General features: G+C 43.4%; 1 protein-coding gene and 1 long non-coding RNA gene across 6 annotated transcripts in view; one reads left to right on the forward strand and one right to left on the reverse strand.

Annotated features, from left to right (window-relative positions):
• The window catches only part of WDFY2 (WD repeat and FYVE domain containing 2), a 120319-nt gene that overhangs the window by 15693 nt on the left and 77090 nt on the right, over positions 1-27536 (reverse strand). For 3 of the 5 annotated variants that reach the window (XM_007068065.4, XM_027830232.3, XM_037893189.2), the window contains 8 exons: positions 24152-24206; positions 19924-20074; positions 17959-18071; positions 16664-16790; positions 14650-14755; positions 9726-9827; positions 7894-8024; positions 5549-5657 (listed from right to left, as the gene is read on the reverse strand). In XM_007068065.4, coding sequence (XP_007068127.1) covers positions 5549-5657; positions 7894-8024; positions 9726-9827; positions 14650-14755; positions 16664-16790; positions 17959-18071; positions 19924-20074; positions 24152-24206 — 894 coding nt within the window. The remainder of the gene's footprint in view (positions 1-5548; positions 5658-7893; positions 8025-9725; positions 9828-14649; positions 14756-16663; positions 16791-17958; positions 18072-19923; positions 20075-24151; positions 24207-27536) is intronic. The other 2 variants (XM_037893186.2, XM_043532624.1) reach the window with 2 other exon arrangements.
• On the forward strand, positions 1438-2900 carry LOC119565628. Its single transcript, XR_005224413.2, has 3 exons — positions 1438-2059; positions 2408-2494; positions 2581-2900. It is a non-coding gene; the product is annotated as an uncharacterized LOC119565628 (long non-coding RNA).

Raw genomic sequence — 27536 nt, forward strand, 5'->3', positions numbered from 1 at the left:
AAAGCATCTGGACCACTTCTGAGTGGAGCGACCCCTTGTGGTGAGAAAAAGACCTGCTGAGGTGATCTGCCAGCGTGTTCCTGACGCCGGGAAGGTGATAGGCATCTAGGTGGATTGCATGCGGGATGCAAAAATGCCATAGGTGGAGCGCCTCTTAACAGGTTTCAGAGTGGTAGCCATGTTAGTCTGCATCAGCAAAAACAACAAGGAGTCCTTGTGGCACCTTAGAGACTAACAAATTCATTTGGGCATAACCTTTCATGGGCTGGAACCCACTTCATTGGATGCATGGAGAGAAAATACAGGAGCAGATATAAATACATGAGGGGTTGCTTTACCAAGTGTGTGGTCAGTCTAACGAGATAAATCAATTAACAGCAGGATATCAAGGGAGGAAAAATAACTTTTGAAGTGTTAAGAGAGTGGCCCATTACAGACAATTGACAAGAAGGTGTGAGTAACAGTAGGGAGAAATTAGTATTGCAGAAGTTAAGTTTAGGTTTTGTAATGACCCAACCACTCCCAGTCTCTAGTCAGGCCTAATCTGATGGTATCCAGTTTGCAAAGTAATTCCAGTTCTGCAGCTTCACGCTGGAGTCAGTTTTTGAAGTTTTTTTGTTGAAGAATTGCCACTTTTAGATCTGTTATTGAGTGACCAGAGAGATTGAAGTGTTCTCTGACTGGTTTTTGAATGTTATGATTCCTGATATCAGATTTGTATCCATTTATTCTTTTGCGTAGAGACTGTCCAGTTTGACCAATGTACATGGCAGAGGGGCATTGCTGGCACATGATGGCATATATCACATTGGTAGATGTGCAGATGAACGAACCCTTGATGGTGTGGCTGATGTGGTTAGCTCCTATGATGGTGTCCCTTGAATAGATATGTGGACAGAGTTGGCACCAGGGTTTGTAGCAGGGTTTGGTTCCTGGGTTGGTGTTTTTGTTGTGTGGTGTATAGTTGCTGGTAAGTATTTGCTTCAGGTTGGGAGGCTGTCTGTCTCCCAAGGTCTGTGAGAGTGAGAGATCATCCTTCAGGATAGGTTGTAGATCCTTGATCATGCGCTGGAGAAGTTTTAGTTGGGGGCTGTAGGTGACGGCTAGTGGCGTTCTGTTACTTTCTTTGTTGGGCCAGTCCTGTAGTAGCTGACTTCTGGGTATTCTTCTGTCTCTGTCAATCTGTTTCTTCACTTCACCAGGTGGGTATTGCAGTTTTAAGAACGCTTGATAGAAATTCTGTAGGTGTTTGTCTCTGTCTGAGGGATCGGAGCAACGGCGGTTGTATCTTAGAGCTTGGCTGTAGACAATGGATCGTGTGATGTGGTCTGGATGAAAGCTAGAGGCATGTAGGTAAGTATAGCAGTCAGTAGGTTTCTGGTATAGGGTGGTGTTTATGTGACCATCGCTTATTAGCACTGTAGTGTCTAGGAAGTGAACCTCTTGTGTGGACTGGTCCAGGCTGAGGTTGATGGTAGGGTGGAAATCGCTGAAATCTTGGTGGAATTCCTCAAGGGCCTCCTTCCCATGGGTCCAGATGATGAAGATGTCATCAGTGTAGTAGAGTACGGGCAAGTAGAGTAGGTGTGAGTTAGACTGACCTCACACTTGGTAATGCAACCCCCCCCATGTATTTATATCTGCTCCTGTATTTTCACTCCATGCATCTGATGAAGTGGGTTCTAGCCCACGAAAGCTTATGCCCAAATAAATTTGTTAGTCTCTAAAGTGCCACAAGGACTTCTTGTTGTTTTTGCCTCTTAACAGAGGGCAGATGAGCATGCTCCCCCTTGCCTGTTGATGTAAAACATCAAGGCCGTATTTTCCATCAGCACTTGAACCATTCGGCCGGTTAACTGCGGGAGAAAAACCCCGCAGGCTATGTGAACCGGCCTGAGTTCTTTGACATTTATATGCAACATCATCCCCTCTGTGGACCATGTACCTTGCATCCGCATTGCGCCGAGGTGTGCTCCCCAGCTGAGGTCTGAGGCATCTGATATCAGCGACACCGAAAGATGCGGGCTGTTGAACGGGATCCATCGAGGACCATTCTGGGGTTAGTCCACCACTGCAACGTGGTTAGTACCTCTGGTGGGATGGTGGTAACCTTATCCAGGTGATCCCTGGACAGGGCATAGACCATAGCCAGCCATTGCTGGAGGGGTTGCATCCGGAGCATTGCATGGCGGACGACATACGGGCACGTCGCCATGTGGCTCAGCAGCCATAGGCAGACCCTGGCAGTCATGAGAGGGAATGCAGAGACTCCGGCGATGAGGTCTCTTATCATCTGGAACCTGTCGTCTGGCAGAAACGCTTTTGCCCTGGTGGAGTTGAGGACTGCCCCGATAAATGCTATTCTTTCTACAGGGACTAATGTTGATTTTTCCTTGTTTATCAACAGGCCCAGTCTCCTGCATATGTTCAGCAGTATCACGACCGTGTCCTGGACCTGGGACCAGGAGTGACACTTGACCAGCCAATTGTTGAGGTACGGATAGATCAGGATACCCTGACACCTGGGTAAGCCAAGTCCTTCAGCCTGTTTAGCTTATCGTCTGTTTTCTCCCCAAACAGAGCTTGACCATCAAAGGGGAGGTCCTGGATGGATTGCTGGACCTCCATCAACAAGCCCGAGGATGGCAGCCACGCCGCCCTCCTCATTGTTATGGCTGAAGCCATGGTTCACGCTGCAGAATCAGCTGCATTCGAGGCTGCCTGCAGTGCCGCTGTTGACACTCCCTGCCCCTCTTCCAGGATGGCCTGGGACTCTTCTCTGTGGTTCTCCAGGGGGGAATAGGCAAATTTGGCCATCAATTGCCAAATATTGAAATCCTAGCAGCCCAATAGGGCCTGATGATTCATCACCCTCAGCTGTAGACTTGACGACAAATAAACCTTTCTCCCAAAAAGGTCCAATTTCTTTACCTCTTTATTTTTGTGAGTAGCCCGCAGTTGCTCCAGGTTCTCCTGCTCGTTGACTGCAGACACTACTAACGAGTTTGGGGAAGGGTGGGTATAAAGATATTCATGCCCTCTTGCAGGCACATAGTACTTTCAATCCGCATGCTTGGAAATAGGGGGTAGCGATGAGGGGGTCTGCCAGAGGGCCTTGGTAATTTTTGCCACCCCTTCACGTACTGGCAGAGTGACTCTAGCTGAGGAAGTTGCACAGGGTGTCCGAGGGCTCCTGTAGCTTCTCTGTCTCTAGCCCCATGTTCAAGGCTACTCTCCTCAAAAGCTCCTGATGAGCTTTGGTGTCATCTGGGGGGACGGTAGGTGGAGCCTCATCAGGGATGAGAAAGAGAATGCAGATACAGCAGGAGTCACTGTCTCCGTGCCCTGCTCGGCATGGCCTTCTTCTCCTGTCTGTTGCACCTGGGAGGGTCCCATGCCTGGGGGCCTCCATCTCAGGTGGGCAGGAGACTGTGGCAGAGGGTGTCGGAGACTCCCGACACTGACTTATGCCCTTGTGGTGGCTGTGTGAACCCCCCCGGGTTCCAACGGTGCCATGGCATGGGCCATTGATCCTGGGGCAACAATAGGGCTGGCGGTGCCAATGGAGGACCTTGCCCTGCCTGCAGGGGTTCATAGTCCAACTCCGAGCCCAGGGATGGAGGGCCATGTTCTGGAGACTGGGACCACAACAACGCCAACCAGGCCTGTCAGTCCTGGCTGCATACACTGCCACGCTCCGAGTGGGATCTGTACATGGGTGACAATGCACTGCGTTGAGATCCCGGTCACCGGCGTCAGCGTTCGGCGGATCCACAACGGTACCCTGGCGATCCATGCCGAATGCTTCCCGACTGGTGCCGGTCCACAGAGCGAGAGCAAGAACGTGACTGACGCCGCGATGATGAGAGTTGACGCTGGTATGGTGATCTCTGACTATAGGCCAGTAACCAGTACCGAGAGTCCCGATGCAGGCTTCCACTGGAGTGGCGTCGATCCGAAGGCGAGCGACGCTCCTGGTACCGGGGATAAACGTGCCTCAGTAGGTCAGCATCAGTCGCCAGAGGTATAATGTATACAGCCCGCAGAGCGATGGCCGGAGTCCAGAGACTGGCGCCAAGGGCTCCAATTGGTAGGTAGCCCTACGTCCAAGGTGTGGTGGCTCTGCGCAGGCGAGCACTGGTGGGACACTCCCTGAGGTGGCGAGTGGTGCCGCACTGATGGGGATCGAGATGGTGGTCCAAAGGCAAGCTTACCCCTTGATTTGGGAGCTGTCATCACCTTTGTGGGCAGCACCGCAGGGACAAGATATCCTGAGCCACCTGCAGGGCCTCCGGGGTGGACAGCATTGCCAGGTGCTGGACTCCCATGCCACTGTCCAGAGTGGCCGGCGCATCCCGGGATAGGCTAATCCGCACAACTGAAGCTGGGGCTTGACTCCCACTTGGAGGCGATGAGCCGACCTTCATGGGTCTAGGCTCGCCTCCTGCCCTCTCCTTGCCCTTGCAAGCAAGCGACCGACCTCTCCTCGTCTTCCTCTTTTTACTGGGCGGTGCCAGGGAGGTGGATTGCCGTCTGACAACAGTACCCACAGGGTGCTCCGTACCAACACCATGGTGCTGGGTACGGAGTCCGATCTCGGCTGCTCCAGTGTTGGTGTCAGTGCTGACTCCATAAGGAGTATGTACAATAGAAAGGTTTGCAACGAACAGTTCTATAGAAGAAAAGGTTTGCTGAAGCAAAGGAACATTCCAGCACAGTCACTGGTGGTAAGAAGGAAATGAGGGTGGGGGGAGACAGTGGCGCCCCTTATACTGTGGCAAACACGTGCCATTCCAGGGGGTGCTAGAGCTGGTCCCCTACAGATACCACTGAGGGGAAAAACTTCCGGCACCAGTGCATGTGATGAGTACACACACCTAACATGGAATGAACATGAACAAGCACTCTGAGAAGAAACTGGCATTTCAGATTAGTCTTGCACATTATTTTCTTATCAACTCCCTTGTTAGTACTAATACTACAATAGATAGCATATATTTGAAATAATATTGTCCTTACTCAGATGGAAAGGCACAAAGGAACTTATTGACTTATGTGTAAAATTAGTCAGTTAAAAAACCGTGTCCAAGCCAGCCTGGTGGATACCACGCACAGAATGACCAGTTTAATCTGAAACAATCTTCTCATCCTCTGCGATGCCGGCAGCAAGACAAGGCCAGACACTTATGAGAGAGGAGAACGTGTTGCATCAACACAGCTTTCTGATCCACAGGGTGACAATCAAGAGAATTTTTGTACCAACTCCCTGACTGAACAATTCCATTGTAGAGGGCACCTGCTTGTGAAAGGCAGGCGCAACTCCCAATGGAAGGACATTGATGATCCACACTGGGCAGAAACAATCTCTGAATGGCTGTGAAAAATATCTGGTGAGAAACAGCAGTGTCTGATGAAAGCCTAGAGATTCCCTAGACCATGAGTCTGTTATTGGCAGGAAAGGGAGACTTAGACCTGAAATCATGTGGGAGGAAGAAGGGACATGGAAAAAAAGACAGAAAATGAACTAAAGCAGTCTCCTTAGTCCTACCTTAATAATCTTGTCTGTCCCGGAAGTCAATAACCATCCCCTGGTTGCGTCAAAGTGTACATGGACAATGTTGTGCTTACTGTCATGGAAAGTGGCTGTGGGTGCACGTCTAAAGAAGATCAAAGATCAAGAGTCAAGGAGACAGCGTCTGCAGTATTGCCCTGAACTACTCACAAAGGAAGAAATGAGAATTTGAACACTAATGTAAGGAACTGATTTTCTTCAGTGACGCAACTTAATTATTGAGCGAGAGGAGATGGCTTCATGGTCTCTCTATGGCTATGTCTACACGGCACACCACTAGTGGTGGCATGTAGCTACATGCTGCAGTGAAAGGTGGGCTGCTCCCATGCTGCGGTGTGAAGCTACATGTGTCAGTGAAAGGCTCTGGCAGAGCTGCTGCTGCGGCGACTGGAGCCTTTCCTTGCTGCCAGAGTCTTCCATGCGATAGGGAAGCAGCAGGATGCTACACTGCTGGTTTTAGTGGTGTAGAGGGGGCAGGCACTGCTTGGGAGTGTAGAGAGCTGTGGAGGGCACATACCCACAGGGTTCAGGGGTCTTTACTCATCTAAGCAGTGCCTCCCCATCTACACTGCTATTTATATCTTGCTAGGGATGTGTGCAGTGTATGTACTCTGCATGCCACCGTAAGGACCATGCACTATAGACACAGCCTATAAGGATTGTAATTCCCTGGAATCACAGGTTTTCCTTCAGAGATACAAAAATCAAATTTCCCAGGCCATTACTGTGCAGGAATCTTTCAGATGAGATATTGAAAACCTAAGTGTACCTGCTTTTGTGTGGACAATGAAGATACCTCTTAACAGAGCACTTCTGATCTTTCCTTGACCAATATTGCATTGAACTGTGCAACTCCCCAGCGCGTCTGAGTTTTAGTAAACCACAGGAGATAGAACTGGAAGACACCTTATGAGATCATTCAGTCCATCTCCACTGTCCAGGCAAGATGGTTCCCTACAGCACATTTTCTGGTGTTTCGTTCAGCCTAGTTTTAAATGTCCCAAACAACAGGGTTTCTAGCACTTACTTAAAAAGTCTATTCTATAGCCTAATGGATTGCATTTTCAGGAAGTTTTTCTTTTTAGTTAGCTTAAAGATGTTTCCTTTAATTTCATCCCACTGCACCTAGTTATACCCTGTTTTACCACACTAAACACAACAGACTCCATTACAAAGTCAGTTTCCTACAATTAATACAGTTATGTGGTATACCAGGTAAATGCTATTTTTTAAAAAAAAAATAATCAGCACACTAATTAGCCTCTTCCTTTGGTGTGTTTGTAGACTGTTGTCTTTCCCATAGCCACTTAGCTGTCACTCAGCCTAATGGGACAGGTACTGACAGAAGGAAAAGAAGGATGACAGAAGCTCATCCTGCTGTCCCTGATTTTAATACCCCAGGCTGGAATCTCTGAAACAGGGTGGGCTTCATCCCTCAAGGACAGCCCAGTATTGCAAGTTGACCATCTCTGGGAACTTCTCAATGACATGTTAGGCTGGGAAATGCAGTCCATCATGGTGGCCAACTTTGTACGTAGGTCTTTTGCAAGGCAGGCTGGGAGATGTAGTTCACAGTCTCTCTCTCCACAGGGGGATTTGTGGTAAGGCACAATGTGAAAACAGCTTCTCTTTCATATTCAGGAAGGGCATATCAGGAAAGAAACAGGTAGGAAGAAACAAGGGCTGTTTAAAATCCACTGCTGGGAGGATTCTTCTACTTTGTACCACCTCTTTAGAAATGATTCTTCATATTCCAATTTTTGCTATCTGAGTCCAACTATGTACTGCAGTCTTGGTAGAAGCCACAGTTTTAGCTTCAGGTAAAATTAACCCTTTATTTTGCATAAAAATCCCCATCTCCCAACACTCCATTTCTGGGAGCATCCCCAGATATAAGGCAGATGTGTACCACAAGTCCTGGTATTCCAAACAGCAGGACACTGCACCAAGTTACACACAAGAAAGAGAAATTAGGAGCTAATTAAATGAATTCCTCTGGCCGCCAGAACGTTTTTGTTGCTCTTTCCTGAACTCCCTCCAAACTGTCTCTCTTTCTAGTAATGAGGTATGCAGAACTGAACACAGCAAATGAGGCACAAGAACACTATAGTCATATAAAGGAGGATACTAATTCCCAGCTCTACACATAGCTATGGAGGCTGATGGCCTGACCTGTTAAAGGAGAAAGCACTTTACACAGCTCTGTGACACTCCCATCTGGTTGACTCTGAGCAGAGTGCAGTACAGGGGAGTACAGCTTGAGGAGTTCTGTAACTCATTAAGCCTCCTCTGAGGCAACTGGGCTCATCGTTTAGACTTACTCCTCATCCGTTATCGATTCATGACAGGTATCGCAGACTCTCACTTCAAACTCAAATCCCATCAGAGGTATGGAGGAGCGCTTAGAGCTGCATTTGCCACACACTGCTTTCCCACACTTCCGGCAGTGATGCTGAAAGAGGCAAGCCAAAAAAGGATTGGTTAGAATGGACAAAGCAAAGCACAGCAGTGATCTCCTCTTAACTTCACCCATTTGCCTCAGCAGAACTTACCTGGGGCCAAAGCAAATTCTCTGAACCCCCAATCGGGGCAGAAGGAGAAAAAGTTGAATAGTAGGAAAAAACTAGTTTCAATTTTGCATTTCATTACCTTTCACTAACAACTACATCAGCTAAGCATCTGGGGTAAGCCAACTATCGATGGCCAAATGGGGGCAGTGTGGCCTAGTTGACAGAGCACCGAAATGGGACTAGAGAGCTGGGTTCTGGTCCCACCTCTGCCTCCGGCCTGCTGGGTGACCTTGGCCAAATCGCTTCCTCTATACCCATTTCACAGACGGGGAAGTGAGGCACAGGGATTCTGACCTTTTTAGAGCACTTTGAGAGTGGTGGATGAAAAGAGCTACATAAGAGCTAGTTATATTATTATGTGGTGAATTTCGATCACAGCTATTTTACTCACTTTAGTCTGTATCACTAGCAGGAGTAAAGATCTTTGGGGAACCATTTCTCAGCCTGGTGTTTTGACCAGGCAAAAATCCTCTGACTGGATATTCTCTTTTGTGCGTGGGGTGCAGGGGGAAAAGAGTATTCTCATTAGTGTGTGGGCGAATCAATGCATGCAAGGCACAGTAGTGTTACGAGAATTGCCTGTGTATCATTAGGAGACTACTATCTTTTTATCAGTATTATACAATTACTTTCAGGACACTGGGCAAATCCTTCTGCCTCTTCAAATATGATCTCAGATACGAACACACATGCAAATATACATTCCTGTCAGGCAGCTCAGTGTGGTCCCTTTTGCCATTTTTTCAGTCTCAACAAAAGGAACAGCAATACTTCACGCAAAGCGAACCAGAGTAGGATCTCACACACTGAGCTGGGCTCTGGGATCATACATTAGGATTATAGGGGACAGCGAGTTTCCCCTCCCTGCTGGCTTTGTAATACTGGAACGCTGCATTGGTTACTGTTGGAGGGCCAGATTACATCTCAGTGTTAAACAGAATGCCTGACATTGCCCATGTAAACACTGTCCATCTAAAATCAAGTGAGCAGATTCTCCTCAGCTTTTTACAATCCTTTCTAATAAAACAGGCCTGGAAACGCCTTTGGCAATGTGACAATTGCTACCTAACACTGTCCATTTTTCTCACACTGCAAACGGTAGACCAGTTTTGCTAATAACTCTGGGCAGTTGGAATAGCAATTATGGACATTTGCCTTGGAATGGAAAGCAATGACCTTTTTAGTCAACTATTATACTGGTTCCACCAGTATCTTCAGAAGTGAGATTTGGGCCACGTTTGTTTGTACAGAATATTCTTGTTGATATTAAATGGGATTAATGTGGCTAAACCCACATGCAACTCAAAATTTACCCAAGCCAATGTACAATATGCATTTTCTATAGAAATGGATTGCAAAAAGTGCTTCTGTTTGTGAGGGCCAAGATATTCACCCATCACCAGGCCTTTGCCTGCCCATTCCCCCTCTCTTGGCATGAGGGTAGCTAAATGCCTTTAATCACCAAGCAGCCAACAGAAAAGTTAAACAAGTTTCTATATATCTGAAAAGTGTTAAAATATTTCATTGAACTACCAGATATACTGTTCTCTTAAATTATTCCATCAATACAAAACAGAACAAACCTGTCTAAGGCCTATTTTCTTACTGTCCCACATCTGTTTAAAATTCCAGAAGAAAGGCTGGTCACACTTTTGACAGGAGTCACTGTCCAACCACTCTGGTGTCTGTAACACACAAAAGGGTTATGATAAATAGGCAGAAAAGCTTCAGGTAGGAATTCAATAGCAGAACAAGCCGTGTGGCTTCTACTGCAATAATTAAAACAGCGGTATGCTGAACCTGTCTAGAAAAACACTTTTTCAGCCGAAGGTGCACTGGGGGGAAAAAAAAAAGAAAAAAAAAAAAAATCAAAGCGTGCCCCAAGATGTATTTTGCTGTGTTCTGAAAGTTCACACAGGAGGAACGTTTCTCGCCATAAAGTAGGATTCTATTCTGAAAGAAAGGCCAACATTTGACAGAAACATGGATGCTTAAAGTCAGATACCTGAAATGAATGGTGTGATCCTGAGTACTCACAACTAGCTCCACTGAGAGTTGCAGGTACTTGGCACTCCTGAGACTCAGACCAGGGCTCCTGAAACTCTCCCTGGACCCACTTGTGGGTGGTCAGCACTACTTAGAACCAGGTCACTCATTTTTAGGTGCCTAAACATCCAACGTTTGAAAATGTTGCTCAATCTTTTTAATTGTAATTGGCTTTTCTGAACCTCTTGCCGTCAGACTGTTGTGTTTCAAGTCACATGTGTGGGGGTGGCAGGCAGATCCTGAACAAGCCTGAACAAAGAGAAAGTTGGCTCTATCCTGCTTTTACATTTATATACTAAAGCTAGCATTTATTTTTAGTAAAATCTTGTATTTTCTAATGCAGTCTGATCTAATGCTATGCTCATCATGCTGTGAGTGAAGTGGGTAAGAATTACTCCTGGGGGAATTCTGCGTCACTGCGCAAGGCAGAATTTTGTCGAGATTAATGTTGTGTGCGCAGAACACTTTCCCCACCACAGAAATGGGCTGCAGATATGTTGGCCACCACTAGGGGCGACTGGACCTGGCAGAGTTCAGCTCGCAAACAGAAGACAAGGCCAAGGGAAGGGGGAGGGAACTGGAAGGTTCCCCCTAGGTGCCATTCCCAGCATGCCCTGAAGGAAGGAGACAGTGTGCAGGAAACTCAGTGCAACCCCGGGACCCAGCATCAGGCTGTTTCTCCCTCTGGATCCCTGGGCTCTAGGAGGGTAGGGGGTGTGAGTGTCTGGGCCGAAGGGCCCCCCGCCTGGGCTCTGTGTGAGAGGGGGTAGAGAAACAAGAACTGGGTTGTCATAGGGGTTTTTTTAACTCTATTCCTGGGGGATTTTTGTGTATGTCTGTATTGTTACAGACAGAGTTGCTGACAGGTATTTTGAAAAAATTACAAAAATAATTGTAACCGGCATGATTATGTAGCGTTATTTTGACAAATATAATTGGCAGAATTTTTAATTTTTTGGTGCAAAATTTCCCCAGGAGAAACCTCAGTAAAGACTATCCTCAATAGCCTGTCACCCTCACCCAAGCCCCAGCGTGAGGAGCGATGATGAGGACTCAATTCTCTACTGGGAGGGGAAGTCTGGTAAACTAATGCTTCCCTGGACCCCGTTTTGCTATCATGCCCCCTGCTGGCAGAAGACAACAGGGAAACAACTAAGTGATAGCAGCTGTATTAGCAGGGGCCTGAGCTCTTCAGGAGCGCTCCAACCTCCTTGACACTGGTTTGTCTTTGGGAAGCAGGGGCACTCCTCTCCAATATACAGCTTCCCCCCTCATGTTTCCCTCTCTCTATCCTTTAACTTTCTCCTGCCTCCCCACCAGTAGAGCCCCTCCTTGAAGCTGCTGCTGCCTGCTGCATTCTCTCATCCACCCTCACCTTTTGCAAGGTTGCTCTAATATAAAAACACTTCACACCCATTCCTGACTATTGGGTGTAGAAGAGGATTGTTTAAAAGACTGCCTCATTAAGTACAAACCCCAACTAACTGGAATGGCTTCAGAAGATGCACTAGCTGCTTGGGTATCAAACATTAAGGAATGAAATGCACAATACTGTGGTTAAATAAGGTTAGATTATGATGGAGTTTCTCAAAAGGAAAAAGGTAAGGAAAGGCTGATGAAATCCTTAAACTCAAGCCTTCACTCCAGCCCCCTATGATGGAACGAGTCCTAAAGAAACTGAACTGCAGCTTATTTTGTTAGGTTATTTCAAAAGTGCAGGTGCTTTAGGGGTAAGTCCCCACTGTCTACTTTTCTAAAAGTAACCAAGCCTTTAATTAGGTGTGTGTTCTGAGAAAATAAGGCTTTCCTCTCCCACGCACTGAAGCACAACATTTGAAAAAGGTAGATATTGCTTGTGACAGTAACTGCTCAGTAGTAAAATGGATACAACTTATATTCTCTTTCAAATGTTCCTTTTTTGTGGCCTTTTAAGACTGAAAGATAAAATAATTTATAAGGATTAAAATAAATGGCTTAATTCCTCCCTTGTGCAATTCCAGAGACATGGTAAAGTGGTAATATCAAAGTGAATACTACACACATCAAGTGGAAAATCTAATCAGTGAAAAATGCCACCAAAGCAACAACCAGAAAATTTCAAGAAAAAAAGCACTTCAGAAAAGAGCTCAAGGCAAAATATTTTATACTAAAATCTTAAGGATTAGTGTTTTGGAGTCAATGTAGCAATATATATACTCCCTCCTGACAACAAAAACGAGCCAATATAGACATATCTATTAACACCTAATGCTAAACACTCATTTAGCTAATTATATTTCTTACCCACTTTTCAACCAACTCTCTCACGATAAAGCAGTTTGTTTTATAACAAAGCGCTTTTCAATTTTAAACCTTTGTCATTGCCTTGTAAAACATTAAGTAACATATTATTTCTGGATGTTAAAGTTACACCAAAAGGGAAAGGGCAGTGAGTTACCTGGGACCGGAGGCTCTTTGAGATGTGTGGTCCCTATCTGCATTCCACACATGGGATATGCATGTGCACCATGCGCCCGAGTAATTTTTTTTGCAAGCAGTGTCCATTGGCCTCCTCATGCTCTGAGCCACAGGCACAAAAGGTGGTACAGGCTGACATTTCTCCAGTTTTCCATTCTTACCACAGTTCAATCAATCCATCGGCTACAGAGGGAACGGAGGATGGGTAGCAAATACAGATAGGGACCACACATGAAGAACCTCCAGTCATAGGTAGGTAACCTCTTTCTTCTTCAAGTGATGGTCCCTCTGTATATTCCACATATGGTAGAACAACAAGTAATAGTCAGACAGGCACTGGGTGCAAAAGTTATAGCTGACAGCAGTACAGCAATCTCAGGTGTCATTAGTAACGAGAGCAGTGAAAAAAAAATCCCACAGAAGTGAGGTTTTTATGTGGGTTGTGTCCCTTTCAAGTGTAGTTCCACACTACAGAATGACTAAAAATGCCATCATGTAACTCAGAACTGCCCATTGCAGGCATTCAGTCACATAGAATCATAGATTTTAAGGTCAGAAGGGACCATTATGATCGTCTAGTCTGACCTCCTGCACAATGCAGGCCACAGAATCTGACCCACCCACTCCTGCAAAAAACCTCTCACCTATGTCTGAGCTATTGAAGTCCTCAAATCGTGGTTTAAAGACTTCAAGGAGCAGAGAATCCTCCAGCAAGTGACCCGTGCCCCACGCTGCAGAGGAAGGGGAAAAAACCCCAGGGTCTCTGCCAATCTGCCCTGGAGGAAAATTCCTTCCCGACCCCAAATATGGCAATCAGCTAAATCCTGAGCATGTGGGCAAGACTCACCAGCCAGACACCCAGGAAAGAATTCTTTGTAGTAACTTAGATCCCGCCCCATCTAACGTCCCATCACAGGCCATTGGACATATCTACTGCTAATAGTTGAAGATCAAGATGACCTTACTTTAGTGACTAAGGCCTTGTCTACACTCCAGAAATGGGCCAATTCAGCAGTTAAGTGTAGTTACGTAGACAAGGACAAACTGAAGTTTGCAATGATTGATTTATTCGGAGTTCACCCCAGTTACAAGGAAGTGCAAAACATGAGCTCAATGAGTGCAAACCCTGCATGTCCTTGTCTACACCTAAGGGTCAGAACTGTTACAGCTACAGAGACTACAGAACTGAGGCTGCTCTCAAGCCTACATAAAGCACAGAGTAAGTTTTTACTACTTTTTATGTTGTTAGCCATAGAGAGCCAATATGTTATGAGTGTGCAAGGAGGATTCTATTCTCTTATGCATCGAAGTAATTGTTTATTAATTGCCAATCAGTTACACCTGTCCAAAACTATTAGCAGTAGTAGGATTACACATTTGTACCCCAGGGCCTAGTTTAGTGATTTTTGGCAAAGGTAGGGAAAAAAACCCAACTCAAATGGCAATTTGAGTTTCCAGAACCAGCTGTTTAAAAATCAAACATCCATCCTTTTACTTGTAAACTGACAGCCCTGGAAACTAACTGAGATTTGATTCACTAGGGTTTCCTCCCCCACCTCCATCATTGCTAAAACATTAAATTAGGCCTTTGGTGTAATCCCACTACCACTAAGTTTTGCACAAGTGTAACTGACTGAAATTTAAATAACCATTTTGATGCACAAGAGAACAGAAATCCTATTTGCACACTTGTAACTAAATCCTATGGAGTCACTGAAAAACACAAGCAGAACACATCACAATGCCTTCTTCAGAGAGTCACTTTTCAGAGCACTCATAGCACAAACTATTTAGTAACATACATAAAACACAAACTCCCCGCTACATAACTATCCTGAACCACTAGATCACGCACAAAGCCATACATCTTCACATGTGTAACTGGAGCATTCCTAAAACACTAGTTTATTTTCTAACCTTTAAAAAGATACCAATCAGATTCAAAATTACATGCTTTAGAAAGGCACCAGCTTCTTAGAGGATGAGCAAGAGATAGATATCTACCTCCTGTCTTTCAACATCCATATTCCAGATAACAATTCCACCATCTGCGCCACAAGAGATGAGCTGTCTTGTGTGGGGAGCATAGGAGACACACTGAACTTTATCGCTGCAAAAGAAACATACATCAGTTAGTCAAAGGTTTAAAGATATGACCCAAGACGAAGTAAACTAGTTTGCCATATTTTTCTCTCTCAGCTCATTTATGTATAAAATTCACTAGTCCTACAATTCCAATTAGTAGATTATATATTATGTACTGTACTATGTGCTGTCAATTTGGTCCCCATTGGGTAGTGCACCACTTATTAGAGGAGGATTTAAAACAAGATTAGTTTCCAGACATAACTATTGCTTTTCCAGTTAATTAGGTTGGAGATCTTAGCTTCCCTGAAAGCCACGGTTGCATTGTAATTGAATGACCTCTGAGAACATAGTCCCAAATACCTATAAGCACTATGGTAAAGTGCTCGCTCTCTCTCAGAACAAATGTGTCAGTTATTGGTTAATTTGTTAAATCCCCACACGGTGCCTGTGAACGAAGCAATGAAAAACCCAGCGTTATCTGGCAACTTGAAGAGAAAAATACTTCCTAAGGTGCTGCTGTGAGCATTCGAATCTAACATTAACAAATGAAAAGAATTTCAAATAGAACAGAACTGATAAGGCTGCTGCCCCAGATCTTCCCAACATTTTAAGATTAAAGGTTTTTAGAAAAATGGACTATTCCTCCTTTTATTATTCTTTGTCAAGCATGAAAAAAGTGTGCTCAGCTCTATAGAAGAGAGAAATATCAAGGCCCAGAAAACTTACTATCTAGGAGACAGGCACAGAAAGAAGACACTGATAACAAGGGGGAAGGAATTACTTGAGCTCACTTTGTTTTCTTGCACTGGTCGGGGGGGGAGGGGGAGGGGGGGGCGGCGGGGCTCCAGAAGAAATGGATCTTCAAGATGGGAGTGGTTTAGCACACTGACATTAGGTCAGAATCTTCACCCCAACTTTAGCACCAGCACTGCTTGACACCAAGCCAGGCTCACACTGAGAAGTGCTTTAATACTGGTCCCTTATCTTGTATATGGATGCTCCTCTATGTAGCAATGCTTTTAGAAGGCAATTTAGAACAGCGCCACACTACTGCATATCTATAACTTACCAATTCAAAGGCAGCACTGTGTGGAAATGCTATCTTTACTGTGGTTCTATCTAATGCAATGCATTACATCACTGAACCAGCACGTTCTCCAACACTGTCATATTGCAAATAAGATACAGAGGTTTGCCTGCGTGTTAGATGCTGTGATGATACAACAATAAGCCACAGTAGGGCACGCAGCAGTCGGCTTTAATATAAATAGGCATAATGACTGAGTGTTTCAGTGAGGAAGTCCCAGGCATGCACTGCTGGAGTGGTACAGAACCACGAAATCAAGGTAGCCCAACCAGCCAAGCAGAAAGTCCCTTTGAACAGTCAGTCTGCACAGTCACAGTAATTCAATGGTAGGAAAAGCAAGCATGTGTGAAATTAGTCTTTAATATTGTGTTAGACCACAAATACCAAGTCATCGTCTCCTCTCTGGGTCTATTAAGTCTGGTTCGTACCTCTAGCGTATTCCCCTTTACAACAGCAGGAGCCAGTTCTGCCTTGCTCAGTTGCTAATGCTTAGGAACGCGCATTTAACACGTTGACAAATGATGGCTAATTAGACAGAGCACCTTGGGTACAGCATGGATTCTACATACATTCACATTAAAAAAATACTTGGTTAGCATGGAGTTAAAGAGGCTGGTACTCTGAATCCTGTGTTCCCTCAAGGGGGGAAGATAGAACCCTATGGGGAAAACAACCTCTCATTAAATGTAGTTAATATTGGTAATATACAAAGATACAGGGAGTCTCACATAAATCCCATGCATAGACATAAGAATATACTCCTTGGTTCTGCTTCCAAGTGTGGCTCCTGCATTTTGTTTTTCTCCCCTAAACACAGGAGAAGGAAAAACCCTTCAAACATACTTGTGTCCTTGTAATTCAATGGCTGTTCCTTTTCTTCCTCCTATGTCCCACATAATAATGGAATGATCTGAACTGCCTGAGAACAAAACTCGCTGCACTGGGTCCCAACAAAGTGCAGTGACACCACCTAAAACAGGAGAAAGACAGTACAGTTATTTAATTACAAATGAAAGTGGAAGGGAAGAATGTAATAAAAAGTGAGTCTCAACAATTTAAAGAGATGTGACTTAAGTTTAAACACATCCAACACACCCTGCACGTGCACCTCCACACTGCAGGACTTCCCAGCTGAAAGGTCTGGCACAGAATGAGCCCCACTGAAAAGCCGAGGAAACCAGAGCCAAATTCTAATCCTGTGTTTCTGTTGGTGCAGAGCCCAGTCCCAGCTCTGTAGCTCATGCAGGCTGAGCCCAGTGAATGGTAAACAAGTCCTGGGATACGAAGTCACCTCATGAGTGGTCAAAGAGCTGCTGTGTGGCCACCCATCTCCACACTCTGCAGGCAGAGTTTGTGATTAACAGTGGAGACACTGGGGAGTAATGAGAGGCGATGCCACCACAAAAATTGCAGCATGAGAACTGAGCAGCCTTGCCTCAAAGCTAATAAGTCTGAGGGTTGTCAAAGCTAATAAAGCTGACTGGTTTGAAGTGGAGTGGTAGGCCAATATGGAGGTCCACTGAGGCCAAAGAATGGCCATAGGGAAAAAAGAAATTGATCAATCAAGAATGAGCTATCAACCCCCCTCTCCAGAGGCACCTGTTATATGGTGGGCTGACACACCAACCACAAGGACAATGCTTTTAAGTGTTTTGTAAGAGAGCCCCAAGAGCAAAGTGACCAGTCAACTCCTGCAATGTGTACCGTACTTTTAAACATCGACTCGTTACATGCTTCTTGTCACATCCTGGAAACACTGCGCATAGCATTCTAAACCTTAAGCAGTTCAATTGACTACAAATGGGAATCCTCACATGCATGTGTTAGCAGGATCAGGACTTTATCTATTAAGGTCTTCCTCTATCAGGACTTTAGTTGTTGCAGCACTTTCCCACCAAAGTACTTTAATTAAGGTGCAGAATTTTCACCATTTAAGTCTGGCTTCTCTCCTGGTTTTAGTAATACAGGATTACCACCCTTTACCTGTTGACAGTTTAAGCTCATCTATTGTGCTCCCCAAAATACAGACATTTCAATTCAAATCATCACAGCTGCTTACAAATTTCAAAAAGTTCATCCCATGGTAATGCAGAGCCTATATGAAGAACCAGAGAGGATTATTTAACCTTAAACTTTACCTGTATGACCCTTAAATGTTGTGACAAGGCTGCAGTTCTCTTGCTCTAGTTTGAGAATCGTTACCTGCCCAGAATGATCACCTATAAACACATGTCGGGTCTCAACATCAAATCTGATTGAAAGCATTGAGGAATCTTTTATAAAGGCTAGACAGAGGTTCTGAATTCTGGGATGTATCTATAAGACTATGTTGCATTTTTATGAAGTTACATAGCAGTTACTCGATTTTTTGTTTAAATAGACACATCAGTTACCTCTAGGAAGAGGACTCCTCCCTCCTTCTAAAATGGTTTCAAGTAGGTGACAGTGGCTGTTCTTTGAGAGACCTACTTTGTGTCTTATGACATATTTGGGGAATTGCCAGTTTGAACAGGTGCATCCTGAAGTGTGGTCTAAACATGGCGAGATTACAATCAATTACTGGAATAATCCGTTTTGACAGGTTATAGCCCCTCAATCTAATTTTAGTTGCACTTCAGATATTTAAGGAATGGGTTATTAGCACTGACAGGCTGCATTGCACGAATGTCTTTTGTAATCAAAGGGTACATTCACACAGCAAAAAACCCATAACAATGAGTCCCAGAGCCAGGTACAGACTTGGGCTTGTGCTACGGTGCTAAAAATAGCTGCACAGACGTTCCTGCTCGGGTTGGAGCTCGGTCTCTGAAGCCTGGGAAGGGGGTTGAATTTCAGACCTGAACACCAGCCCAAGCAGGAACGTCTACATGGCTATTGTTAGCACCGCAACGCAAACCCTACAAATGTGAGTCTATAGACCCAGGCTCTGAGTCTCTCTCTGCTGTCGGGTGTTTTTTTTCTGCAATGTAGACATACCTAAAGAACTATGTACTCTGAATTCAAGAGGCACAGCAGACAACAGAGTCTGGAATTAACAGGGTAAAGGGGTTGTTAGTGCTACCAGCCTATTACTTATATTTGTTGGTGTTAATACAAACAGAGGAGCGGCCGTTCTGACATGATCTAAGGGTCCAGTTCAAATGGTATCCAAGCTGTGGGAAGAGTTCCCAGACCCCCAAAGGGAACCATCCAGCAGAAAGGACAACAAGATCCTGTGTTAATCAACACTTAACACTAATGAGGGCAAATATTTTAGAAGTGGAATTTATTCTTCACTATTTACACTTTTTTTGCATTTCACTCAGCCTGGGCAGGGCAAAAAGGCTGGTCAGTTTCACTTATTTGTACAGAAATTGGTTTCAAGTCAATTTGATCTTTAGGTTCTCATGAACTAGTAAAATGAGCAGTTACTGCGCTGTAGACACTATCAGAGTACAGTTTCACTAACAACTGACTGAAATCTCCTTTGTGTCAGTCTTTCTAAAAGACAGTTTTTAAACTTACAATGTATCACTGATCAAAGGAGAGAGTCGACATTTCTTTTGTCAGGCAGAGAGGGGCAGATCTTGGAGAATTAACCTGTTTGTGAATAACATTTTAGGAATCATTTACTCTCCAGCTGAGCCCACATTTCAAAAGCATACTGTTCTGTTCCAAGGTAGAGGATGTGTACTCATTATTTCGTATTAGGTCATTTAATTTTTGCCATGCGTGTGCACAAACACACACACACACACACACACACGGACCCGATCACTGACCTACTTTGCTGCTATTATAATTCCCAAAAGAAAAAGCGTGTTTTAAAGGAAGCTCCCATCAATCTCTATTTTACAAAGGAGACCACAATAGGATGCAGCTTTTAAGAATGAATAGGTCATGGACTTTTTAAAAATAAATGTTTAAATCTAAATATACCTCATGTATAAAGAGGACAAAGCTATGAGGGATGACAATTTTTAACTGAGTTTTAAAAATTATTTCCTTATAAGGTTTTGAATGTAGATGGGTAAGATGATGGAGGCCTGAAAATGGCTGTTTTAAACAAAGACGTACCAAAGACAAAAGAATCAGAGAAAAGCTAAGGTGTTAACAAAGGATACTGCAGGCCGCAGGCCCCCGCGCTGGTGCGATACCCTCCGAGCCGCTGCCCACTCTCCGAGCAGTGCCATGTGAATTGCTTGTCCTGTCCCGTGCTTAACACCCATTCCATCTCCAGGACAAACAGAATCATTATAACCCTGCCTTGGTGAGCTGGAAAATCAAGCAGAAAAACAACAACAACACACACATATAACATTGAAGAGAGTCACTCATCTGCTACCCAAAAAAATCCATGAACATTAATCCCATCCCACCAAACCAGTTCTAGGATCCAATCCTGTAAGCCTTTATTCACACCTGTAAGCCTAACTGATGTTCTAACAGGATTGGCCATGTGACTAACTACATATGTAACGGCCCAATCTTGCCAGCCTTATGTCTGTGTGATACAGTAGAACCTCAGAGCTATGAACACCAGAGTTAGTCAACCACACACCTCATTTGGAACTGGAAGTATGCAATCAGGCAGCAGCAGAGACTCCCCCCCCCCTCGCCCCCCCCCCCAAAAGTAAATGCAGTACTGTGTTAAATGTAAACTACTAAAAAATAAAGGGAAAGCAGCATTTTTCTTCTTAGTAAAGTTTTAAAGCTGTATTAAGTCAATGTTCAGTTATAAACAGTGTAACATTTTAAAAATGTTTAGAGTTATGAACAGGGCCATCCCTAGCCATTTTGATGCCCTACACAGCCCCCCAGGCCTCCGTGGGGGGGAAGGAACTGGGGAGAAGGGGGGAACCGCCCCGCAGCACTCGCTGGCGGAGTGGAGCAGGCTGGGGCCGGGTCGCTCTACTTACCGCCAGTGAGTGCAGGCCCGACACCTGCTGCAGTTCTCAGGGGAGTGGGGGCGGGGCTGGGGCGGAGCAGTACGCAGCTGCGCAGGGTAGCAGGAAATGTGGTGCCCCAAATTTCCTGGTGCCCTACGCAGCTGCGTACTTTGCGCATGGGTAGGGATGGCCCTGGTTATGAACATTTCAGAGTTACGAACAACCTCCATTCCTGAGGTGTTCATAACTCTGCGGTTCTACTGTCATATACTTTTGCTTACACTTGCATTGTTCAGGAAAAATCCCATCATTGTAGTATCACCACTGGTAATGCTAGCATGGGCAGGGCTCAAGGCTGGGATTTTTAGACCTACTGAGCAGGCTTAGATAACATAGTGGTACAAATGCCCATGCCCTGTCTACTCTCCCACCACTACTATCACTGGTGGGACTGCACAGGTGGAAGTGCAATTACAGGTTTTCTGAAGATTTAGCGTAGACACAGCCTTAAACTAAAGAAGACTTTTAGCACTGGGCACACACTGTTGGAATCCTGGTCACAGATGACAAATCAGAGTCAGTTTGTTTCAGTGCATCTCCTTGTGCGAATGGAAACCGATGAGGGATCTGCAAATGAGTCCGCACGCCAGGCAGATGTGGCTGCATGTTTTTGCCACAGCCTTTCTTTACTCCCACCTATCTTTGTCGTTTTCTGTTCTGCTGTTCTCCATGGCTTTAATGGCAGACCAATAGGCCTGCTGCTATTGGCAGCAGCAGTTTCCTCTGCATTTGTGTTGACTTGGTCAGCCTTTAGGTCAGCTTTGAGACTGTGCTTTTTCACTTTCACTGGCCTCCTAGCACATGTGCTCCCGTTTTCAACTGTCCATAAAACATGGCTTTGGGGAGTCATATCATCCAGGCACACGAGGTGACCAGACCAGCCAAGTTGCCCCTCTATGATCACAGATTCAATGCTAGTCGTGCAGGGGCACCGCCAGGACTTTGATGTTTGGTATGCTGTCCGACCACTTGATGTTACAGGTGAGATGGAAACAGTACACGTGAAAACTGCGCACACATATGACACAGGAAAATTATTGAAATAGGATGTTGAAAAATGTGCTATATAAAGATCACAGCTGGTCAGTATCAATAAAACAGCTGAACAAATAGATTTGTACTCCTGCATAAATAAAACCCTCAAGAGCTTTTAACCTAAGAAACGGAGCTCTACCTATCACTGATTCTTTAAATCAGTGACCTCTGGGCTGAACTGTGAAGTGCTGATTTAAGTAAAAAAAAGTGGTTTGAAAAAAAAAAAACCTACAGATGTATTCCCAGCTGTATCATAACAGTGAATGCCATATTCCTCAATACACAAACCTACTGGTTTACTACAGTTCTAGGACCTTGAGACATACGTCAGGCAAAGCAGGCTGCTCGTATCAGTTTATGTGAAAGTTGACACTGGACAGAGATCAAATATCTTTACAGCTGTTTTTTAAACAGATTTAAAAAAAAAAAAAAAAAAAAAAAAAAGCAAAATTACTCACAACACAATCCTCTAATAAAGACTGGCAGATTTTTGTTGTTGCATACACTACACAAAATATGCATACTGTCTGTTAAATCCTATGGAGGGATTAGTTCTAGTCAAGGGTGTAAAATCTGTGTAAACATCTGTCACTAGATTCCCCACTTTTCAAGATCAGGTTCCTCATGGCCTGGTAACACAGTTAACACACGTGTCTCTAACAGTGGCCTCCAAACTTCTGTAGCAAATGGGCTAAAACTTAAGCTGTACCAGGAACATGTCCCATCCAGCTGCATTTGCTCCAACCTGCAATAGAGTTTGGACCGCTCCTATTCCTATAGGCTTCCAAACCCATCTTGTAACCATGAAAATGGGACTGAGAGCACATAAGACTGACTGAATTTTTTTTTTAAGGCAATACACCCTGTACTTAATTGGTCAGAAGTGCCAGCCTTCATCTATTGATCTCACTGAGATACACAGAGTGGTCCCCCTCTGGTAAGCCTGCTGCAATGGGTGGGGGAAATATGAGAATTTCCCTTGCATCAGTTACACTGCATCATACTGCAGCACTCTCACGCACTGGCAGTACTGAACACTAATTCAGCAATAGCAAGAAATCTGTATGTACACATTAGTGTACGTGAACGTAGACACATGTATGGGCATTGAGAAAGGTGGTAGGGTAGCAGGACAAGGAAGATTTCAGCTCACTATTCATCTCCCCAACCAATGAATTTCATTTAGGCTTTGATCCTGCAACCTCCAAAGCATCCATGTAAGCTTATTGTCCCATTGCGGTCAATGAGACATTTTTAATCTAAATCAACTAAGGCATGTGTGTAAGTGGATCAGGGCCTTAACAGCACATTAGTCAGAAGATATGACGCAGTACAAGATTTTTTATAATTAACACCAATCCAGAGTCTTAAGATATGCACATACATCTTACTTTGATTCTATTTGTGTACAGTACACATTAACAAAACCTACTTATATTTTCTTGCTTGATAACACACCAGAGAGCTTAAGTGAAAGCGATCCGAAGTAAAACTTTTAAAAGCACAAAAGTGTGTTTCATCTTCATTCTTGAAGATCCAGATTCTTTTTAAGCTTTCAGGGTTATGTAACAAAGTGACCCCCAAAGCATCATCTCTTGAAGGAATGATGGTCTTATTTTTAACCTTTCTAAACACAGAACTTTGAAATAATTCACATTCATCTTTTGAACACTAACTGCCTTAGAGGTTTCTATGTGGAAACACCATACTTATACCATGCAGTATAGCATTACCTACATGTCAAAGGAAGAGATACAAGAAAAAAATAAAGATTACACAATAGTCATCCGTTGACACTGAATTTATGATGAATACTGGTATAAAACATTTTTATGACCTAACAAACAAGAGTAAGGACAGCTAGGTCTTTTTGAAGAGCCCACTAGTGAACATTACAATGCTATTAGGTGGAAGGTATGGATTAATATTGCTTGATCTTGGAGTAAGATATGGATACTTCAAAATGTAATGAGAGACTGGTCTCTAAATATATGTGGGAATTTAAGATAAAAGGGGACAGGATTTTTAGATCACTTCATTAGATATGCTGGACGGCCCAAGATCCAGATAGAAAGATTGGATTTTAAAGAATTTGTCCAGGGGCAAAAAAACACCAACACATTTCTGACTAAAACATTTTAAACAAGTCATTGTTTTTTCACTGCTGTAACCTCAGCATAAACACAGTATAGTATCAATCCAATGACAAACCAAGGTTTTATATTAGTAAATCAAGAATTATGGGAAATAACACTTTCTTCCTTTCTACGGCAAAAGAGAAAAATGTTTGTTTTTTTGAAAAACCAATTGATGACATCAACAAATGTAAAATATAACTCTGCTAACGAAGACTGATTGCATTTCTTACCCTGGTAACTTTTCACTGGTGTCATCTTGTTGTAATCTTCTGATAAAATAAACTCCTGTAAAAATAAAATAATGTTTAGAAATGTGAAATATTTGCAAATAAGTCTGTTCTCTATTTTAATTTACATAAAATGAAAAATTTCTACCAAGTTCAAATTCAACACTAGCTTTATTATATGTATTTTGTTGTCCAATACAAATAAATGGTTTCCTTTAAAATAAGTAACTGACTAGTAAATTCGACTACTAGCAGAGTATTTCACCTTTGCAATCTGCCCAATAAGTGATTTCACAATAGTGACTTTGAATGAAATGGAGGTGGAAAAACTGGCAACCAAAAAATTTAAAAGCAAGCTGGCCCAAGTTAATGATTTAGCTATTAGCCAACAACATGCATGCCAGGGAATGGGAGACCTGGGATCAAGTGCATCCCAAGTACTTTAGCTTCTCAAGCCAACTGGGGTTTCAATTCAATGTGTGTCTCTGTGTACTACTGCCCTCTCCTGGTTAAAAATAGGTCAGAACCCAGGTACCTCTAATTCAATTTAGAGACGCAACAGCCCTCGTCCGAACCCTTATCAGTGACAGATTATTCCTCATTGTGTTCCATCTAGTTTTAAATCTCAACAGATCTGTGTGTTGGGAAGTTTTCATAGATATTAGGGCCATAATTCCTTCTGCTTAATTTCATACCACTGGCGATTCTATATCCCCTTTTACCATCCTTAAACTCAATATTTCTCCTTCTTTGGTGTTTACATGAGGCTGTGAACAGTTACATCTGTGTACATGTGGGATGCCATGGATTATTACAAGCTCTCTCTCAGTGAGAAAGGAGGAGTGGTTTGGATCCTCAGTCTCAAGCACTTGTTTTGCCAGTTGCAGGAGCATTCATATCAGAGGAGGTTGTCAGCCTCCCAATGCTGCTCAGGTTTGTGCTCATTTTAAAAAGCAGCAGCAGCAGCTACATTAACAGTTTAAAAACTATTTATGAAAATATCAATATTCAAGAAAACCCGAGGAACAGTCTCCAGCCTTTGGAACACAGAGCAGCAAACCCCACGCACATTACTATTTACAGGGAGCACCGGTGTCCTTCGTCTATTTGCGTTTTGAGAAAGAACAGATCAAAATATGGGAAACTAACTGACCTCAATGAAAAGAATCAGATAGAAGTCTTGTGATACTGGATTGCAGTGGCCTAATACCCAGATCTCAGAGTTTGTGCTTTGTGGTAGGATCACATGAATTCATTCTCAGATTGAAGGTGGGCACAGACACTAAAAAAGTGACTTATAATGGACTAGACAAAAAACAAGTGAAGGTGACACATTCAGGCAGTATGGCATAACTTTGGGGCTGAAGCTCATGGAGGCCTTTCATGGGGAACACTGTAGGTGCATGAAATGGGTACAGGCTTAGTCAACACCCATGAGCAAGTGAGAGAAAGCTAAAAGTTCACAAGACAGCAAGTGTTGAGAGACTTCATGAGAAAAAAAAAGTGTAACAGTGACAATGGGGGGAAAATCATCCTTATTGTGACTCCAGTGAAACGGGAGAGGATCATAGAGATTGAAATAGGTGAAGGTAGCACAGAGTAAGGGGGAAAATGAGACTATAAGTAAAAATGTTTAAAATAAATGAAGTTTTAAAAGCTACAGAGTACTGGGGTATCCAATTTGCAAGAACTGCCAAAACAATGAATGGTAGACTAGTGCTACACTCTTATTTGTAAAGCAAAGTATATTGTATATAAAAATAATAAAAGCCATTTTTTGACTAGAGACTTGCTAGTTATTTAAAAAAAGCCAATGTTTCCCTACAGCTTCTAAATTTCACAGAATAACCAGGGTAATCTCAGATCTCACTGTGAAGCAGCTGTAGGTCTATGTTAACTCTTTAAAATGGTGGCCACTTTAATCCAAAATCAGCCTACAGTAAAATGCCTCTCAGACAACCATTTCACCATAGTAAAAGAACAATCTTCCTCTAAAAGAGGCCATTATACCAAGGCACTGGATATGATCCACTAAAATTGAGGTCAGACTAATGAATATTACAGCCTGTCAGTCAAAGGTTACAAACACATTAACACATTAGCCATGCCATCAGGGGCTTGTTCACCTGCACATCTACAAATGTGATATATGCCACCATGTGCCAGCAATGCCCCTCTGCCATGTACATTGGCCAAACTGGACAGTCTCTAGGCAAAAGAATAAATGGACACAAATCTGACATCAGGAATCATAACATTCAAAATCCGGTAGGAGAACACTTCAACCTCTCTGGCCTTTAAGTAACAGACTTAAAGGTGGCAATTTTGCAACAGAAAAGCTTCAAAAACTGACTCCAACGAGAAACTACTGAGCTTGAATTAATATGCAAACTAGATACCATTAACTTGGGTTTGAATAGAGACTGGGAGTGGCTGGGTCATTACACATATTGAATCTATTTCCCCATATTAAGTATCCTCACACCTTCTTGTGAACTGTCTAAATGGGCCATCTTTATTATCACTACAAAAGTTTTTTTCTCCTGCTGATAATAGCTCATCTTAATTAATTAGCCTCTTACTCCACCTTTTCATGTTCTCTGTATGTGTATATTATATATATATATATTTTACACACACACCTTATTACTATATTTTCCATTCTATGCATCCGATGAAATGGGCTGTAGCCCACGAAAGCTTATGCTCAAATAAATTGGTTAGTCTCTAAGGTGCCACAAGTACACCTGTTCTTTTTGCAGATACAGACTAACATGGCTGCTACTCTGAAACATGACCATACTAATCACTAGTCTTCAGTGAAAGACTTTTCAAATGCTTTTGTAACAAAGTATTATGGAGTTCTGGTATAGGGAATACTATGGTCACTGTCTAGCAAAGGTGAAAGCGGAATAAGGATTACCAATGTATTGATTACCTAGTTATGCTTTAATACACAATGGATAGATATTTGCTAGTAACACAGAGATATAAAATAGACAAACTATCATTATACACAAACTTTAACCCTCTTTTCCTTTCTTAAAAACAGGAGGTGCAATGTATAAGAAAGAAGGTTCCATTAACCTGAACACAATCCATAGTATTTATCTTTGTGTTTCACCCATCTTTTCTTCCTTTCCATACAAAATCCACAGCTACATCTCATTCTTGCTTTGTATTCTCCTTTATACATTCTTGGGTGTTTCCCCAACATTTTTTTTTTTTAATTTTCTGCTTCCCTTCTGACTTTTGACCATTGTTTTCTTTTACTGCATTTTCATTCCCCTATCCTTGTCAAAAATGATTGAATTGGTTGCTCCAATGGACAGGTATTTTAATATAGAGTGCCCTGCTCACAAAATTCATGCCTACTGCACCTATATGT

This window comes from Chelonia mydas, chromosome 1 (assembly GCF_015237465.2).
Source record: "Chelonia mydas isolate rCheMyd1 chromosome 1, rCheMyd1.pri.v2, whole genome shotgun sequence".
In the NCBI taxonomy this organism is placed as follows: domain Eukaryota; kingdom Metazoa; phylum Chordata; order Testudines; family Cheloniidae; genus Chelonia; species Chelonia mydas.